Consider the following 18,674-nt stretch of genomic DNA (forward strand, 5'->3'; position numbering starts at 1 on the left):
AAAAAAACCTTTCTTTTCATTTACAACTTTCTGAGCATAAAAGCAGTGCAATACATACCAAAGAAAAGTGCTGATAGATCTAAGTACAAAAAGAACTTTTTAACTCCTAGATTTTTTAAAGCTGTAATTAAAAGTAAAACAACAGGGGCGCCTGGGTGGCGCAGTCGGTTAAGCGTCCGACTTCAGCCAGGTCACGATCTCGCGGTCCGTGAGTTCGAGCCCCGCGTCGGGCTCTGGGCTGATGGCTCAGAGCCTGGAGCCTGTTTCCGATTCTGTGTCTCCCTCTCTCTCTGCCCCTCCCCCGTTCATGCTCTGTCTCTCTCTGTCCCAAAAATAAATAAACGTTGAAAAAAAAAATTAAAAAAAAAAAGTAAAACAACAATCTGGGCAAACTATGAGTGACAAATATAATAAAGAGTGATACCTAAAGACATAAATATTATCATCAATATTAAATACAAAGTGCTCATATGGTTCAATAAAAAACCAAATCCCTGAGCACCTGGGTGGCTCAGTCGGTTGAGCTTCGAGGACTTTGGCTCAGGTCATGATTTCACAGTTCGTGAGTTTGAGCCCAGCATCAGGCTCTGTGCTGATACCACTGACCCTGCTTTAGATTGCTTATCTCCCCCCCCACCTCTCTGCCCCTCCCCTGCTTGCGCGCTCTCTCTCTCTCTCTCTCTCTCTCTCTCTCAAAAATAAACTTAAAAAAAGAAATAATAAAATTTCTTAAGAGGTTAAAGGGGATGTGTTGAAAAACAAAATAAGAGCAGGCTAAGAGAGACACAAAGAAGGCCTAGGGTTTAGCCACACTGATAGCAAGAGGAATAATACATCTATGTACAAAGGACAGGAGTATATCTATGACCTCACCTGTTAAATTTATATTCTAACACCCATATGATATATCTATCCTTATGTAGATTCTTTACATAGCTCATATATCAAAAAGAAAAAACAAAGAAAACGTCAACAGGGGCTATCTGTGGAGGATGGGATTGTGGTGATGGTTTTTTATATTATCTCTTTTTATAGTTTCCTGTATTTACTAACATGAGTAGGCCCAGTTTCATCATCAGGAATAAAACAATACATGATATTACATGTTTTAAAAAGCACAGCTCCTCTACCCATTCACCCCAAGAAGGGTTTTCTGAAGGGAGCAAGGTTTAAAGGTGTTGAGGGGTCTGACCTTTCTGAAGACACAGCGTTCTTCCACAAGAGGGCGCCGGACCTTCAAGGAAGGAGCAAGCGGAGTCCTGAGTTTGGGGTCGGATTTTAAGGAAGGCAAGCGGAAAGCGTAAATCTTGCATATATCCACCTCCACGCCTAGGAACCACGCACAGAGTGCCTCAAAAGCTTCTGGCACTCTAAGGCCTGCCTCCTTGGTCACTAATAACTTAACGTCTGCCTTCCCCGAAATCAGTACATACAGGTTCGCAAGACTCGGGCTCCTGCAAGTTCAAGTCGGAAGAGCACGCTCCTTGCCCTGGGGGTGTTACTAACCAAATGTAGGAGTGCTGACGTCTCTGACTCCATCAGTGGCTCTCCCGGCCCGCACAGTGACCTACCTCGGGGGCTACATGTTCCGGCCGGGGGAGGTTAACGTATGTCCTGATCCGAGTGAGGAAAGGCTTGCTCTGCTCTGGCCGAGTGGCCCACAGAACGCTCCACTTTAGATAACCAGTAGAGACGGCTGGCGCACAGATGGTGCCACTTTAGATAACTACCCAGTAACCGCACCACCCTGCCCCTCACTCCGTAACAACTGGGGATTGAGGTCCGTTGAGGGATTAGCGGGGAAAGAATAGCTGCATCGTGTCCTGGATCCCGCGCCTGCCATTGTCAGTAAATTACCCTAAAACTCTGTGTAAATGGCATGGAGTGGCTTGTATTGTTTTTCAGTCTCAAAGTGTCTTCTCAGTTGAGGGTACTTTACTGACCTCCTCCACCTTCTGACACCAAACCCCAGAGAACGAACTCCGTCACATTTTCACGGGAGTAATCGCTGGGAGAGAAAAGGAGGACTGACTGGAGAGCAAGGGAGAACGTGGCTGAGATCAATCAACGCAGAAGCAAATGTGAATCAGCGGGATGCTCTCCCATGCTGGAAATAGAGGTGCAGAGAGACGGGAAAGGTCCCCAGGGAGGAAAGAGGCCCCCACCCCCCACCCCACGCAGGTGGAGAGGGCAAGAGAGACAGAGGCACGGGTAACGCTGTGAAAAGCCTCTGACCTGGAGGGTGCTGGGGATTTTGCAACCTAATGACCCCTGAGTTATCAGAAAGTGTATTCCTGACCTCAATCTCTTAGCAAACCTGACCTCCATGAAACCAAAGAGCAAAGAGATCATCTGTAGCTCAAGGCGCTGACGCACTGGGTCTGTTGCTGCCTGCCAATTTGACTTGCAGGTGTTTACTTACCTGGTCAGGGGAGAAGCTGGATGCGCCCCCGCTTCCATCACCAAGGCTTCCTTTCCAGCTTGCTCAGAAACAGCGCTGCACGTCCGGCCAGAAGCAGACAAAGAAGAAATATGCCTTACTCATCCCAGCATGTGATGGGATGGGAAAAAAAAGAGGCCCACACAGCCCAACCTGGGGGTCAGGGAAGGCTTTCTGGCTGAGATGATACTAGGAGTGGGGAAGGACATAGGGGAGTTTGAGAGGAGGAAAGGGTTGCAGGCCGAGGGAACTGCAGGGATGAGAGAGCACGTGGCCTGTGTCCGTGGGAGCAGCTGGGCGTGAACACGTGAAACTGGTGAGAGGCAATGCTGGAGCAGAGGCTGCTTTATTTGGAGGGCGCTGGGAAGCTTTGAGGGCTTAAACAGTGGAGCTACCTGATCCTCGACAGTTGGCAGAAGTCACTGATGTGCTTTGTGTTGCCAAGTCCCCTGGGTGCATTTCAGCCCACACCTTAGGAGAACACTCCCCCACTAGTATTGGGTACCGCTGCCTTCTCCCTCCACCCTGGAGCAATCTCATGTCTTCTCAGTCACCAAGTTCTCCTGATTTTTCCATCTGCCTCTCTAGTCACTTTTTCCAGCTCCCAGGCTGGCTGTTTCTCCCCTGCCTGGCCTCCGAGAGGTGTTCTTCAAGGCCCTGCTTACTTCCTTCTCCCCATCCGCTCTTGCTCTCAGCCACCCCATTATTCCCATGGCATCACATACACCTACATGATAGTATCAGGAGAGAGGGGAGGATCCAGAGTCCAGGGTCATAGCTCCTGCTGTCCTAGCTCAGTGAGCATGTTCCTGCTGAGTCATGAGCAATTGTGGGATGAGTCAGGGCGGAGAGGTCAGAATGGGGAGTTCGGGAATAAGCAGAGGCATGTAGTAGAGAAGCAGAGTTGCTGATTCGTATAGTCAGTGTCCTGGATCTGAAAGAAAGCAGAAAACAGGGCTCTCTCACTATCCCAAGTGTTGAGGGAGTGGTGGACACTGATATGCAATAAAAGACCAAGTAGGGGTTCTGAGAAGAATGTGAATGCAGGGAGATGCGGCAAAGATGCGTAGGCCCAACAGGGCTAGCTGACTCCAAAGTCCAGGAAGTCACTGGAGACTGGGATCTAGGCCACAAGAGCAAGACTAGCATATTAAGTAGTGGCCTCTGGCCTAGCATGGATCGCTGCTGCCTTGTGGGCAGGCAGGCATCCAAGGGCGTGCTCTCAGCCTTGGGGACAAAGGCTCAAGGGTGTTGGTGGGCCCTGTGTGCATTCCAGACCACAGTGACACATTCATGGTGAGACAGGGAAGTCATAAGCTATTCCTGGTCCCTTCTGTTTTCCAACCTCACATGCCCATAGGACAGAGAAAATCTCAAAGCTCCGACATTACAGCCACTGATAAAACAAATTTGTTTCATGCTTCATCAAGACTAAAGTTGCAATTGAGATCCAAAATGTTCTAAAGAAGTTTTTGTGGCATTTACAATTGGGTAGAATATTCAGTAAATGGTGTTAGAGCAATTGGCTTTCTATTTAGAAAAAATTAAGTTAGAGTCCCACCTTAACATCACACACAAAAATAAATCTGATAATTAGTAATTAATTTTAAAGTGTATTTATTTATTTGGGGGGGGGAGGGAGGGGCAGAGAAAGAAGGAGAGAGAGAATCCTAAGCAGGCTCTGTGATCACTGCAAAGCCTGACACAGGGCTAGGTCCTGGGGCTCGGTCCCATGAACTGTGAGATCATGACCTGAGCCAAAATCTAGAGTCTGACTCTCAACCAACTGAGTCACCCAGGTGCCCCAGTCATTTATTTTAAAACTTTCCACAACAAAAAGCTTAGGCCCAAATGACTTAACTGATTAATTCTACCAAACATTCAGACAAGATCAGGCACGTTCAAGGTGGTATGGCCATAGACTCCACCAAACACTCAAAGAACAAATACCAATCCTTTCCAAACTCTTCCAAAAAATAGAAGAGGAAAGAATATTTTCCAAGTAAATTTATGAAAAGACAATCCACAAAATGGGAGAAATTATTTGCAAATAATCTATCTTAAGGGAGTTGTATCTAGAATATGTAAAGAACTTTTACAACTCAATAATAATAATAATAATAATAATAATAATAATAAACACAACTTAAAAATAGGCCAAGGATTGGGCGCCTGGGTGGCTCAGTCAGTTAAGCATTTGACTTTGGCTCAGGTCATGATCTCACAGTTCATGAGTTTGAGTCCCACATCAGGTGAGCTTGAGCCCTGCTTTGGGTGAGCCTCCCTTCTCTCTCTTTCTCTCTCTCTTTCTCTGTCTCTCTCCCTCTTCCTCTCTCTTTCTCTGCCCCTCATGGGATTCACTCTCTCTCTTTCTCTTTGCCCTTCACTCACTTGTCCCCTATCTCTCTCTCTCTCTCTCTCTCTCTCTCTCAAAAAAAAAAAAAAAAAGGCAAAGGATTTAGGTAGACATTTGTCCAGTGAAGATGTACAAATAGCCAAGATAGACATGAAAATTTTTCAATATCATTACTTGTTAGAAAATTAAAAATCAAAATCACAAGGAGATACCACTTCATACTTACTAGGATGGTTATAATAATTATTTTTAAAAACAGGCAATACTAAGTATCATCAAGGATGTGGAGAAATTGGAACCATCATACATTGTTGGTGGTAGTGCAAAATGGTGGAGCCACTGTGGAAAAGAATTTAGCAGTTCCTCAAAAAGTTACACAGAGAGTTACCATATGATCCAGAAGTTCTACTCCTCTGTAGATATCCAAGAGAACTGAAAACATACTTCCACACCAAAACAGTATGCAGGATCATTCCAAATAGCCAAAAGTGAAAACAAACCAAATGCCTACCAAGTGATCAAAGGATAAACAAATTGTAGTATATCTTCTTATTCAAGAAAAGAAGAAAATGAGGTACTCTACCTGCTACACCATGTTAAAACATTTTGTTAAATGAGGGGTACCTAAGTGTTTCTGTTGGTTAAGCATCTGATTCTTGATTTCTGCCCAGGTCATGACCTCATGGTTTGTGGGTTCAAGTCCCACCGTGGGGCTCTGTGCTGACCGTGGGGAGCCTGCCTAGGATTCTCTCTCTGACCCTCCCTCACTGTCTCTCTCAAAATATATAAATAAGCTTAAAAAAAAAACCCATATTGTTAAATGAAACATAACGTAAAACATTATGCTAAATGAAAGAAATCCTTCACAAAAGATGACATATTGCGTGAATCCATTATATGAAATGTGCCGAATAGGCAAATCTAGACAGACAGGCATAGATTAGTGTTTGCAGGGGAATGGAGAAGGGGTGGACACTGGGGAGTGACTGCTAACAGGAACCTGGTTTCTTTAGGGGAAATGAAATGTTCTGGAATTAAGAGGGTGGCGATGGTTGCACAACCCTGTGAATATAGTAAAAAGCATTTCATGGTATATTTTAAAAAGGGTGAATTGTATGGTATGTAAATTCTATTAAGCTACTGAACAGATAAATAAATCTGAGGTAGGTCAAATATACAAATGTAAAATAAGCCTTAAAAATTAAAGAAAATAAAGAAGACCGGTTCAATAATCTTGGTGCAAGGAAGGCCATTTCAAGTCTGATACAAAACTCAGAATATATAAAGGACAATGTTGCGGCGCCTGCTGGCTCAGTCAGTGGAGCGTGTGGAACATGCGACTCTTGATCTCGGGGTCATGAGTTTGAGCCCCACATTGGGCATAGAGATTACTTAAATATAGAAGACTTAAAATATTGGGGTTTTTTTCCCCATTTTTGTTTTGTTTTGTTTTGAGAGGGAGAGCGTGGTAGCAGGGCAAAGAGAGGGGGAGAGAGAGAGAATCACAGTCTCCGTATTGTCAGCGCAGAGCCTGATGTAGGGGCCAGAACCCATGAACCATGAGGTCATGACCTGAGCTGAAGTCAAGAGTTGGATGCTTAACCTACTGAGCCACCAGGCGCCCCCCAAAACTTTGTTTTAAATAAATAAAGGACAATGTTAACAGATTGAGTACATTGAAAAACAACCTTCAATGAAAAAAGAGACCATAAATTTTAAATATATATATACGATATAAATGTATATAAATCAGGAAAAACTTTTGCAACATGTATAATATATTTAGAGAATGGTCTTTAAAATCATTATGAAAATGATGAACCTCCCAATAATATGGAGCACTGGACAGAGTGAGGGGAAAGGGGCACTTGTATGGAGAAATTTCACAGTGAGTGAACATTGGTGAGGCCTTTTGGAAGGCAATTTGGTATCCAGGAGTGATCTGCAAAACACTGCTGAAATTTGGGCAAGTTACTTATTTTCTCTCCTTAGGTATCCTTAATTTGAGGATGGGGATAATAAATCTACTCTACTTGACTTTATACAGTTGTTATGAAACTCACAAGCTATAGAAGTGTGTTCTAAAAATCAGTAAATACTATACACAAGTCAGAGAATTGTGGTGATGGAGTAGACATATAGATTGTCTTGATGAACTCAACAAGAGACAAACTGGTGGAACTTATGCCTGGAGGACCCCAGTGGGTCCAGTTGGACAAGCAGCACCCTTCAGAATGGTTGAAAGGTGAATAAAAAATGCGAAGAATGAGATAGTTGATTACCATGTATTTGAGAGACATTTGGGGACAGCCATCTAAATACAACTCTCCTCCCTGCCTCCCATTCTCCATCAAAAAGTTGATTCTGGCAGTAATGTTTCCTCAATACCACTCTATTACCTGCCCATGGTTGACTGGATTAGGGGTGGGCCGATATGATTTCCTTCTGGAAAAACTCTGAACAAGAAGAGAGAAATAGAGGGATAGACAGTCAGACAGAAGAATTCTATACAGCCAGAACAGTTGCACTTGAATTTGGAGTTATGTGCAGCCATCTTTGGATGAGGAAGCCCAGTTGGTCCAGAATGTGGTGGAGATGAGAAACAACCCAACCTTCTTTAGACTGCTGGTGCCTTGTGGCCTGGTTCTGGTTCTTCCTAAGGCCTAGTTCTTGGGTTCCCTGAATCACCTTTGGATTCTGATAAATTTCCTCTTTTTTCAAAGACTAGCATGAGAAGGCTTCTGTTGCCAAAGATCCTTAATATATAATCTAGGCCTGGCTCATTTAGAAGGGTTACGATGAACAGGAATAGTACAGAGGCAGTTAAGAAACAAACCACCTTGGACTATCTTAACTGGGTCACGAACATATTGTGCAAGCCGGACAGGTATAGTCATTCCAACAAAGAGAACAGGAACACAGGCAAGCAGCTGAGTCAGGAGCAATACAGTCATTATCCTAAACTGCACCCACAATTCACAACACGATTCAGGATAATAAACCTGCCAGACCAGACTACATTTTGTGAGAATTTCTAACTGCTCTTGGGACCTCAACTTAGAGCTTGCCCGTTTGGGAGAGTCACACCTAAGGAATCCAAAATTTATAGACTCCTGCTGCAAATCATAGAAAGTTGGAGAACTATGAAGACTATAACTTAAACTCAAAACTAATAGTCAAACCCCAGAACTATCCATAAAGCCTCACTGCTCATGAGCCCCATCAATCCAGAAGGAATTTTTTAAAAGGCAGTTATCATTAGCTTCCTTCATGCCCTCCTCAACAAATATTGAGGACTCACTATGTGCCAAGCAATGTGTTAGGGGCTGAGGATACAGCAGTGAACAAAGCTGATGAAGTCCCTACCTCGAGGATCTTATATTCCACGTGGAGGGAGAGGGACAATATAAAATAAGGATATAACATGTCAGTGTATGTGATGGAAAGAAAAGTCAAGCAGGGCAGGTGTGTAGGAGTGATAGATGTATGTTATTTTATATACACTGGTCAGCCACAGCCTCTGTGATGACATTTGAACAGACTTCTCAGACTCTCTCAGAAAGCCAAGGGCTTTCCAGCCAGATGGAGGAGCTAGTAAGTGCCCTGAGGTGGAAGGCACACTGGCGGCTGGAGCCATGTGAGCTTGGTAAAGAGTGGAGGAGGGATACCCTATAGGCCTCAGTAAGGACTTTAACATTTACTGTAAGGAAGTCATTCAGATTTTGAGTAACTAGAGGAGTGATACCTGACTTGATTTAAAAGAATCACTCTGGCTGCCATATGGAGAATATGGCCAGGGTGCCAGTTAGGAAGCTATTGCCATAGTTCAGCATATATATGGTGGTGGGTTAAATCATGCAGCAGTGGGAAAGATGGTAAGAAGTGGCCAGATTCTGGATATTGCCACAGGATTCACTGAAGGATTGGATGTGGGTTTTCAGAGCAAGGAGTACAAGCTGAATCCCAGGCTTTTGGATCCCAAATGAAGATGCTTGTTTGGGGTGGGGGTAAGGCAATGGAGTCTTCAGGGATCTGAGAGCTGCCTTGGCTGAAGCACTTCAGGCAAGGGGATGGGCTGCAGGAAGGACCAAAAATTGGAGCCAGGAGTTGGGCAGAGCTGATGAGCACTATGGCTAGAACAGGAAACCATTGTAGGTCAAGGCCAGAATGAAGATACTTAGATAAGGGCATGCAATACTGAAAACAAAGTCATGGTCAGAGTTTCAATGCAATGTGGGAGACAATGGCAGTAATTCAAACAGGAGCTGAGTAGTGTTAATTTTTAAAATACCAGGAATTATGCTAAAAGGCTTTGTGTGAGTATCTCATTTAGTTCTTACAACAGCTGCATGAATAAGGTGTCATTAGCCCTATTTTACAAATGAGCAAAACCAAAGCGACTGAATAACCTATACAAAGCTGGTAAGTAGAACACAGTCATAAGGTAGTTTGGATCCGATTGTGTAGCATGTGTGCTTAAAGACTATGCAAGTTTCAATGTCTCACTTGGCAGTGGAAGTCATCTCAGAGGTTCACGTTAGGTTGGTGTGGGAGTGGTAAGGTCGGGTGGAAGCAGAGTCCAAGCACACAGGCAAATATGGATCCAAGTTCACAGTTTAATCTGGGTGTGATGAAACAGGCTTGGACAGGAGTTTGAACCAGGAGCCCAGGACCTGGCACCCCACCACACTCACCCCACTGCAGCAGCACCAAGAGTCAGGCCAGGCGTGGCAGATGCTGGTGGTTGTAATGGAAGGGGACTATTCTGTGTAGCTAGATTTGTAACACCGCCACTGCATTATCCCAAGGCATCAAAGATAAATGCGCAAATCCAATGGAATGTGATTGTTAAGCCTCTGCACTGGAAGTGAGACGGTGCTGCAATACGGATAATCAAACATCCCTCTCTTCTGTAAGGTACTTGTTACACATCAAACATTGGAAGAGTTCACAAAGGTCCCTCTCTTCACCTGGCTTTTTTACAACGTTTATTTATTTTTGGGACAGAGAGAGACAGAGCATGAACGGGGGAGGGGCAGAGAGAGAGGGAGACACAGAATCGGAAACAGGCTCCAGGCTCTGAGCCATCAGCCCAGAGCCCGACGCGGGGCTCGAACCCACGGACCGTGAGATCGTGACCTGGCTGAAGTCGGACGCTTAACCGACTGCGCCACCCAGGCGCCCCCACCTGGCTTTTTTAAAGAGACCCCTCCAGGCAGTAGGAGGAAAGAGCTAAGTGAATTCACACTAGTCTTTGAAAAATAAACAACCTTGGTGTTCTGATATTTTTGATTGTTATCCTCTATCAAATGGTAAGTGTGCAGTGAACACAAAATTTCATTCTCAATCTACTTAAAAGACACATTAACACATCCAGTCCAATACAGCTATGATAAAAATAAGACTTACTGGCAGTACATACTAGTTCAGGCTAGTCATTGTGGCTATTCCAGTGGGTTAGAATTCAACAAGCCAAGGTCGTGTTCAGTTGTCCCAGGTAGACTGTATTGTTAGGCTCAGTAATTTGCATCCTCTAGTTAATAAGAAAATGTAGGCCCATAGAAATAAGTGACACCCAAGTGACAAAGAGTGAATCAGTGGTGAAAATAGATTCAGAACTCCGATCTCCCAACTCCAAGTTTGTCCTTTTTCTTCTCTATCCACAAGATTTTAATGTAAGATACTAGACTTGATTGATAAGCAATCCTAATATGAACAGGCATAGGGTAAAACTACAACTAATATTAGATACATGATAAACTCATTCAGGGCAAAGCCTCTATTAGTTTTGAATTCAACAGGAAACAGGAACTGAAAAAGCTGACATTAGGAGATGAGCAATTCAGAGAATACGACCAGCCACTAATTAAACATGCTAGAGAGTACACAGCACAGCATCTGATAGAAAACAGTACTTTTATATAAGACAATAATTTTATAAGGAGCAATAAATGCTGTGTAAAATCTGCACTATTTTAACCTAGAAGCAAAGGTGATACCGTGCTGAATTTTATTTTGAAAACCCCATTTGAGTCACGGTGCTCTACTTTTTACGCTTTAGGTATAGGTTCCAGTGCAGATCATGTAATTGGCTCAGCCTTTAAGATTTAAACCACCTGTTCCCAAATTACAGCAACTGCAATGGGAAATAAGCACCAAGGCTATCTCATCATAATTGAAGTAGCTGTGTAAGGATCCCTAAGGTGTCAGCATGGCTGTCATGCAGTTGTTTGGAATTAGAAATTTGGATTCCTTTTGTTGTTAAAGTAAACTAAACACAGCAAGCCCGCTAGGGTTAATTGAATGGAAAAGACTTGGTTTCTTGTGTGGGAGGGTGTGAATGGATAAGGACTCTCATATACTGCTGGCAGGAGTGTACCTCAGTACATTTTGGGACAGCAATATGGCATCTCCTAGACTTGAAGATATGCATTGTCTGCGACCCAGCAACTAGATCTATACCCTAAAGATACTCTTATACATGTTTGCAAAAATTCTCACTGCAACCCCGTTTAGAGGAGCAAACTTTTGAAAACAAATGTCATTTTGAATAAAATATAAATAAAAAAGTGATTAAAAGTGGATAAAAACATTGCAACACAGCAATTAAAATGGAATTAGAGCTACATATATCAACAGTTACATTTCAGAGACATATTGAGTGAAAAATGCAAGTTGAAAAAAGATTAACAATATGCCATATGGAATTTTAAAACATGCAAAATGTTTACAAAACCATATATAGTAAAAGTATAAAACTGCATGAAAATGATAAAATTCAGCAACGTGTCTTCCTCTGGGAGAGGCAGATAAATGTGATGTGGCGGGGGGTTAAACAGAGGGGTTCAACTTTATCGGTAGCTGGTTTATCTGATGCAGATCAACTCTAGATGAACAAAGCAAGTGACAAAGCAACTCAAGATGAACAAAGCAAGATGAACAAAGCAAGCACCTGGGTGGCTCAGTCAGTTAAGCATCTGACTTCGGCTCAGGTCATGATCTCATGGTCCATGGGTTTGAGTCCTGCGTTTGGGCTCTGTGCTGACAGCTCGGAGCCTGGAGCCTGCTTCGGATTCCGTGTCTCCCTCTCTCTCTGCCCCTCCCCTGCTCATGCTCTGTCTCCCTCTCTCTCAAAAATAAACATTTAAAAATTAAAAAAAAAAAATTCTATACACCTTTTCTGTATGCTTGAAATTGCATTTAAAAGACAATCAAAAAAGCGTAGGGGTGGGAGGGTGCGGAGGGAGGTGTACTGGCTCCAAATTAAGCCTAATTATTGAAGCTTAAGAAATAGCTCTAAAAATGGTGATGCCACCAGTTCAGTGACATGACAAATCTGACACACATCATCCCAAAAGTCTGAAAGCTGCACAACAGGTAGAACATCCTTCTAATTCAGAGTAAGTCATTTAAATAGTAAATTATTTTTGGACATAAGATGGCAGAATAGGAAGCCTCAGAACTCACTACCCGCACAGAAACACTGACTTAACAATATATGGTCCCAAAAGACCTCCAGAAAACAGTTAGGAAGTCACAGCATACCGGACAAGCTCGACGCCAAGAACAGGTGCACTAAAATTGGAAAGGAAAGCGGTTTCATGTCAATGTCAGTCCCTCCCCCATGTTCCTCGTGATTGGGAGGAAAAGGCCACCTCACAGATTCTCCCTTGGAAGGGAAAGAGAAGAAAAGAACGGTCATCCAGTGTTCCAGGCTGAGGGGCTACCCAAGAGACTGGCTTCAGTCTGGCCTGACTCAAAGCACTACTTTGGATGCATGGGGGCCACTGAGAACAATCATGGGTTGTGGCAGAGCCAGAGAACCTACAAAGGGGTAAGAGACTACTACAACCTCCTAAGAAAGACACTGTCCAACTTGGGGTGAGGAGGAGGCTGGATTATGCACATAAGAACAGAGATGACACACACAGCCCCATAAAAAGTTTGAGATGCCCCCAGAAACTCTAGCTGGGATGACAGGGGAAGATCTTCCCCAGTACAAAGCCAGTCTATAAAGAGACAGAGGTGGCTGTTTCTCCACAGGCAAAAATCACAACAAATAACAAGGTACATAAACAGGGAAACAAGGCCCAAAGAAAGAAATCTCCACAAATTGACAGAAAAGAAATGGAGATCTACAAATTACCTGACAAAGAATTCAAAATAATCATCTTAAAGAAGCTTAATGTGCTACAAGAGAACACAGCTAACATCACAACATCAGGAAAACAATGCGTGAACAAAATGAGAAAACAAAGACATCAAAACTATAAAGGACAAACCAAACAGGAATTCTGGAGCTGAAGAATACAAAAACTGAATTGAAAAATTCACTAGAGGGGATCAACATCAGACTCAATCAAGCAGAACAATAAGTGAACTCTAAGGTAGTTCTTTTAAAATTATCCAGTCTGAAGAACATAAAGAAAAAACAATGAACAAAAGTGAAAAAAGCCTAAAGGACTTAATGAGACACAATCAAGCAAACCGTTGCACATGACTAAGAGAAGCCAGTTGAAAAGGCTGCATACTGTATGATTCTAAGTCTACGACATTCTGGAAAAGGCAAGAGTATGGAGAGAATAAAAGACCAATGGCTGCCTGATGTTAAGGGAAGAGGAAGGGACGAGTGGGCAGAGCACAAAGGATTTTCAGGGCAATGAAACTACTCTGATACTAAAATGGTGGATACATATTAGTATACATTTGTCTAAACATAGAGTACATACAACACCATGAGTAAACTCTAATGTGAACTGTGGACTTTGGGTGATGATGATGTGTCAATCTAGGTTCATCAATTATAACATACGTACCACTCTGATAAGAGATGTAGATAACGTGGGAGGCTATGCATGTGTGGGGGAGTAGGTATATCAAAAATCTTTGCACATTCTCCTTAATTTTGCTGTGAACCTAAAACTGCTCTAAAAAAATAAAGTCTACTTTTAAAAAAGCCCTTGAGGCACCTGGGTGGCTCAGGCTGTCAAGCGTCCAACTTTGGCTCAGATCACGATCTCCCAGTTCATTGAGTTTGAGCCCTGCAACAGGCTCTCTGCTGTCAGTGTGGAGCCGGCTTCGGATCCTTTGTCCCTCTCTCTGCAACTCCCCCACTCATGCTCTCCCAAAAATAAACACTAAAAAAACAAAAAAAAAGACCTCCATTTCTTGACTCAACACCGTGTCCTTTGTTCCACTTTTCAGGGACTCTGTTGACAGGACTTCCTCAGGTAGAAAGGCTATAATGGGGACATAACAAGCTATGTATTCTGGGGTATAGGAGTTTGCCTCTTATTTAAATATGATAACACTAAGTAGAACAGGTTCTAGTACTGCACATGAACAAAGTGGATTATTTTTATTTTACCTTATGCTCAACTAGCATTCTACTAACCCAAAGCTGCCACCATTTTACAACCACCCATTCTATAGCAGATACTGTATATCCCTTGAAAGCAAAGACTGTGACTTATTATTCATCTTTGTATTTCTATCAGTGACTATGTAATGCTTTCCATATCCAAGATTACTAATAAATACTTGATGGACGTGTTAATGGTTCCTTTAGAAAATCCTTCTAGATAACTCATTTAATTTTTTGTTTATTTTTGTTTTTGAGAGACAGAGTGTGAGCAGGGGAGGGGCAAAGAGACAGGGAGACACAGAGTTTGAAGCAGGCTCCAGGCTCTAAGCTGTTGGCATAGAGCCTGATGTGGGACTCAAACTCACAAACTGTGAGATCATGATCTAAGCCCAAACTGGATGTTTGAGCCACCCAGGCGCCCCTAGATAACTCATTATTAAAGGAATATTCTACTTGGCATTATAGCTTACTTGCAGATTTGCATTTTTTAATAAAGTGTGAGATTCATGGAACAAAAAAATAATGAAAATAAAAAATAAAAAAGACCTCAAATCAACAATCTAACTTTACATCTTAAGAACTAGAAAAGGACAAAAAACATCCAAAGTCATGAGAAGGGAAAAATATCAATTAGAGCAGAAATGGAGAACAGAAAAGATCAATAAAATCAACAAACCATTAGCTACACTGAGAAAAAGAGCAAAGACACAACATAAATCTTAAGTGAAAAAAGGACAAGTTACAACTGATACAGAAATAAAAAGGGCTAAGAGACTATAATGAACAAATTATATGCCAACAAACTAGATAACCTACAAGAAATGGATAAATTTCTAGAAACATGCAACCTACCAAGAGTGAATTGTGAAGAAATTAAAAATCCAAATAGACCTAGTAAGGAGACTGAATCAATAATCAAAAATCTCCCAAAAGCCTTGGGACCAGATGGCTTCACTAGAGAAATCTACCAAACAGTGAAACAATTAACAATTCTTCTCAAACTCTTCCCAAAAATTGAGGAGAGAATATTTCCAAAGTCATTCAATGAGACCAGCATTACCCTGATACCAAAATTAGACAATGGTGTTATAACTACAGGCCAATATACCTAATGAGTATTGATACATAAAGTCCTAAGACAAAACACTAAGCAAATCAAGTCCAACAGCACATTAAAAGGATTACACGATCATAATCAAGTGAGATTTCTGGAATACAAGAATGGTTCAACATATGAAAATCAATGTAATTCACCACATTAGGGACAAAAACCAGGATCATCTCAATATGTGCAATAAAAGCCTTTCACAAACCACCTTTTCATGATAAAAAAAAAAAACACCACACTCAACAAAATAGGAAAAGGAAATTACTTCAAAGTAATAAAGGCCATATATGAAAATCCACAGCTTAACATAATATCCAATGGTGAAAAGCTGAAAGCTTCCACTCTAAGAGTTTGTCTTTTTAAGGTTAACTGGAGTATAAATTCACAACATGTGACAATGATACTCATCCAGAAAATACCTGTATTTTTTAAAAGCTCTGAAAATCCAAATGAAATCAGTGAATAGGTCACCGGGAAGGTAGTAGTCTGAATATTAATAGAACTGGCTTTGTATATAAATAAGGAAGACAAATGGAAAAGGGTGGTTAAAGGAAAAATGGTTTTATATTTGGATAGGTAAATAGGTAAGTTCTTGAACAAAGGAAACATGATGTACTGTAGAGCAAACACATTTAAAGGAGGTTCCTCTGCGTACTTCAAAGCCTCCAAGGGCGCTTAATAGTTTTGAAATATATAAAACCTTATTCCATTTTAATGTGAAGGTAAATCAACAAGGTTTCTGTGTAGAGACAAAGAAGCTTTTTCTTTGAAGCCGTTTAGCCTAACATAGTCTAAAGTACAGCCACAATTTTGCTGAAAGGTGAGACTAAAGAATTTGCTAGTAATTTTTACTTTTCCTGCACTACCCTAAAGAGTTCAACAGGAGCCATAGTTGCTGGCCATGTTTATTTGTCCTTTTCTTTGAACAGGATAACTAAAGATACCGACAGTATTCAATAAAATAAAATAGATGAAACAAATTCTAAGAGACTCCAATACCACATGCTATATTTAACCTAATTTTATTCATGCTTGCCTTGGGATGGGGAACAGATCATTCAGTAAAAACATACAGTAAAAACAAAATATGTCTTATCATGTACAACTTTTAAACTACAATAATGATGTACCTTAATTACTTCCATGCACACAAGTCTAACATTACAATTTGTTTTGTTTTGTTTAAAAATAAACACAGTTAAGACTTCTAGGAGCATTTTATAATAAAGTAATTCCTAATGTTTCTTTGTAGATAGATCAAGCACCTCCAAAATACAAATTCCTATACACAGTGAGCGCTTTACTTAAAATGAATACGAAAGTAAATTAAGTACGTGGACAGCCTTAGGATGAGCCGACATTATATATTCAGCTAAGTAGGCAACAAACCATAGTGCCAAATGGAAAAAGTGTATTTGCAAATAAATTTCAAAAAGTCAACTTTTTATAATTAAATACAGAAAATATACTGATTTTCTAAAATAAATAAGATGTGATGTAGTAACACTTCACTATAAAGAATGCATACCAGAACATTTATAAACGGTGCGTGAATCTTATTAATAGTTTACTACAATAAACGCTGGCTAAATAGAAGTGCATGTGTGAAGCACTATGGATGGTATATGTTTTGCCACATACTTTTGTTACCTTGAGGTAGATAACACATGTGTACCAAATTCGGCATTCATTTTCAGTTGCTGCTGGTATCATGTGTTTTAAGAAATGTGTACAGTATGAAAAACTTGAAAATACTCATGAATGAAAAATGTTTTAGGAAAAAAATAGATATTTTCATGCAATTATGTACAGTCTCACTGTGTAAATTTCAAGGCAAGATTTTTGTTTCCTGTAAAACAGATCATTGTTCTATGAGAGAATGTTTTTTACTTGTCTTAGTGCATTTCTTTTGTCTCCTCCTGCATTGCATTATTTTGCTCTATTCTTTATTTTTGTGTGCAAACGACATGCCAGTTAAAATGAAAACCATCTCACATGTAGAAAAAAAGTCTGGATTTTAAAAACCAAGAACTAATAAAATCCTTTCTAAATGACACCATATGATTCAAGTAAAAAAATGACTTAAACACTAGTAATAAAAAAGACAAAACACATTTCATGAAGAATACAAAGAGAAATGTCTGCTGAGTGTTTTAGTTCAGATGTTTCAGAATGCTGCTGTATGTCTTATGAGGAATCTGAGGGGAAGATTTCATAGCAGAAGGTGTTAAGGTGGCCTGGATTGACTTCAGTGGGGACCCAACTGGACTGTGAAACTGCGGGATGCCTATGGATTCGAGCTGCTTGTTAAAGAGGAACTCCCCACTGTTGTTCAGAAATCCTTCCTCATTTCCTCTCTCCCCAAGCTTCCCATCCTCTACTGGCTCAGTTTCTAGCATTTCGGTATCTTCTTTCCTGCTAAAGAACTTGTCCAGGTAACTGGTATAAGTGTTTTCCTTCTCAATTTGTTCATCCTTCCTTACCTCACAACAAAATTGATTTATAAGAAAACAGTCCTCCCCACCACCCACAAACTGGCTATCCCAAGAAGACTGGTACAAGGCTTCTAACTGAGCCAAATTTGCCATGCCTTTTTCCTGTTTTTCTCGGCTTACTGACTTTGATATCAAACTTTTCAATTCTAGTTGGGACACTGAGCTATTCAAGTCATTCAATTTATCAACAACATCAGTAGGTTCATGTTGTGAACTAAGTTGAATAGTTCCTGCAATAAAGGAATCAAAGTCAAATCCCTGATTCTTTTCCCTTTCTTTTTCAGCCAGTTGCTGTGATGCTTCCTCTAGAGCTATCTGGGCTTTAACCAATCCATTTCTTTCACATTTTGACTTGCCTTTCTTATCAGACTTTTCTTTGCTTTGTTCTTTCCAATTGGAAAGATCTATGATAAGCTTGGGTTCATAATAATGGTTAACTTCACTCTCTCTCCAAACTAAGTTATCTAAATAAGATGATGACCTTGTTTTGTAGTTACAAGTATGGCTACACTCCAGATCACAATATTTGTTTTCATGATGATCTGGGTACTGCCAACAAGGCTCGGCAGAGTAATTCGTATCGAAAGCAGGATCCTCCAAATACTTCTCACGATCTCCATCCAAATATTTTCGAGGATCGACTTGTACTTCTTCTTCATCAGTGACATCAGACAGAGCTCTTGGGTCAAGCTGAACTTCATCAATATCAAAGTTGTTATGTATAGGCCAATCATGCTCTGAAAATTGGCAATCGTGGTACCTGAAAAAAATGAATACATTACTGTTAGTGCAGGGCTATGATTTCATTTTCAAATTCACTGAGTGCCTTTTAGGTGAAAGCACTCTGCTAGGTCTATGCAGGGATAACAGGAGCGTAACTCCTAACTTTAATGGAGAGGTAAGATCTATTA

General features: G+C 41.2%; 2 protein-coding genes across 4 annotated transcripts in view; one reads left to right on the top strand and one right to left on the bottom strand.

Moving 5' to 3' along the window:
- Window positions 1–18,674, top strand: part of BCL2L10 (BCL2 like 10) — an 82,820-nt gene that overhangs the window by 53,271 nt on the left and 10,875 nt on the right. The window lies entirely within an intron of this gene.
- The window catches only part of MAPK6 (mitogen-activated protein kinase 6), a 36,088-nt gene continuing 33,688 nt past the window's right edge, over window positions 16,275–18,674 (bottom strand). For both annotated transcript variants that reach the window (XM_047075097.1, XM_047075098.1), the window contains exon 6: window positions 16,275–18,523. In XM_047075097.1, the coding sequence (XP_046931053.1) occupies window positions 17,422–18,523 (1,102 nt within the window). In that variant the 3' untranslated portion in view covers window positions 16,275–17,421. The remainder of the gene's footprint in view (window positions 18,524–18,674) is intronic.

Source organism: Lynx rufus, unplaced genomic scaffold (genome assembly GCF_022079265.1).
Source record: "Lynx rufus isolate CCGP_SWC_20201006 ecotype Redwood Valley unplaced genomic scaffold, mLynRuf1.p SCAF_13, whole genome shotgun sequence".
Taxonomy (NCBI): domain Eukaryota; kingdom Metazoa; phylum Chordata; class Mammalia; order Carnivora; family Felidae; genus Lynx; species Lynx rufus.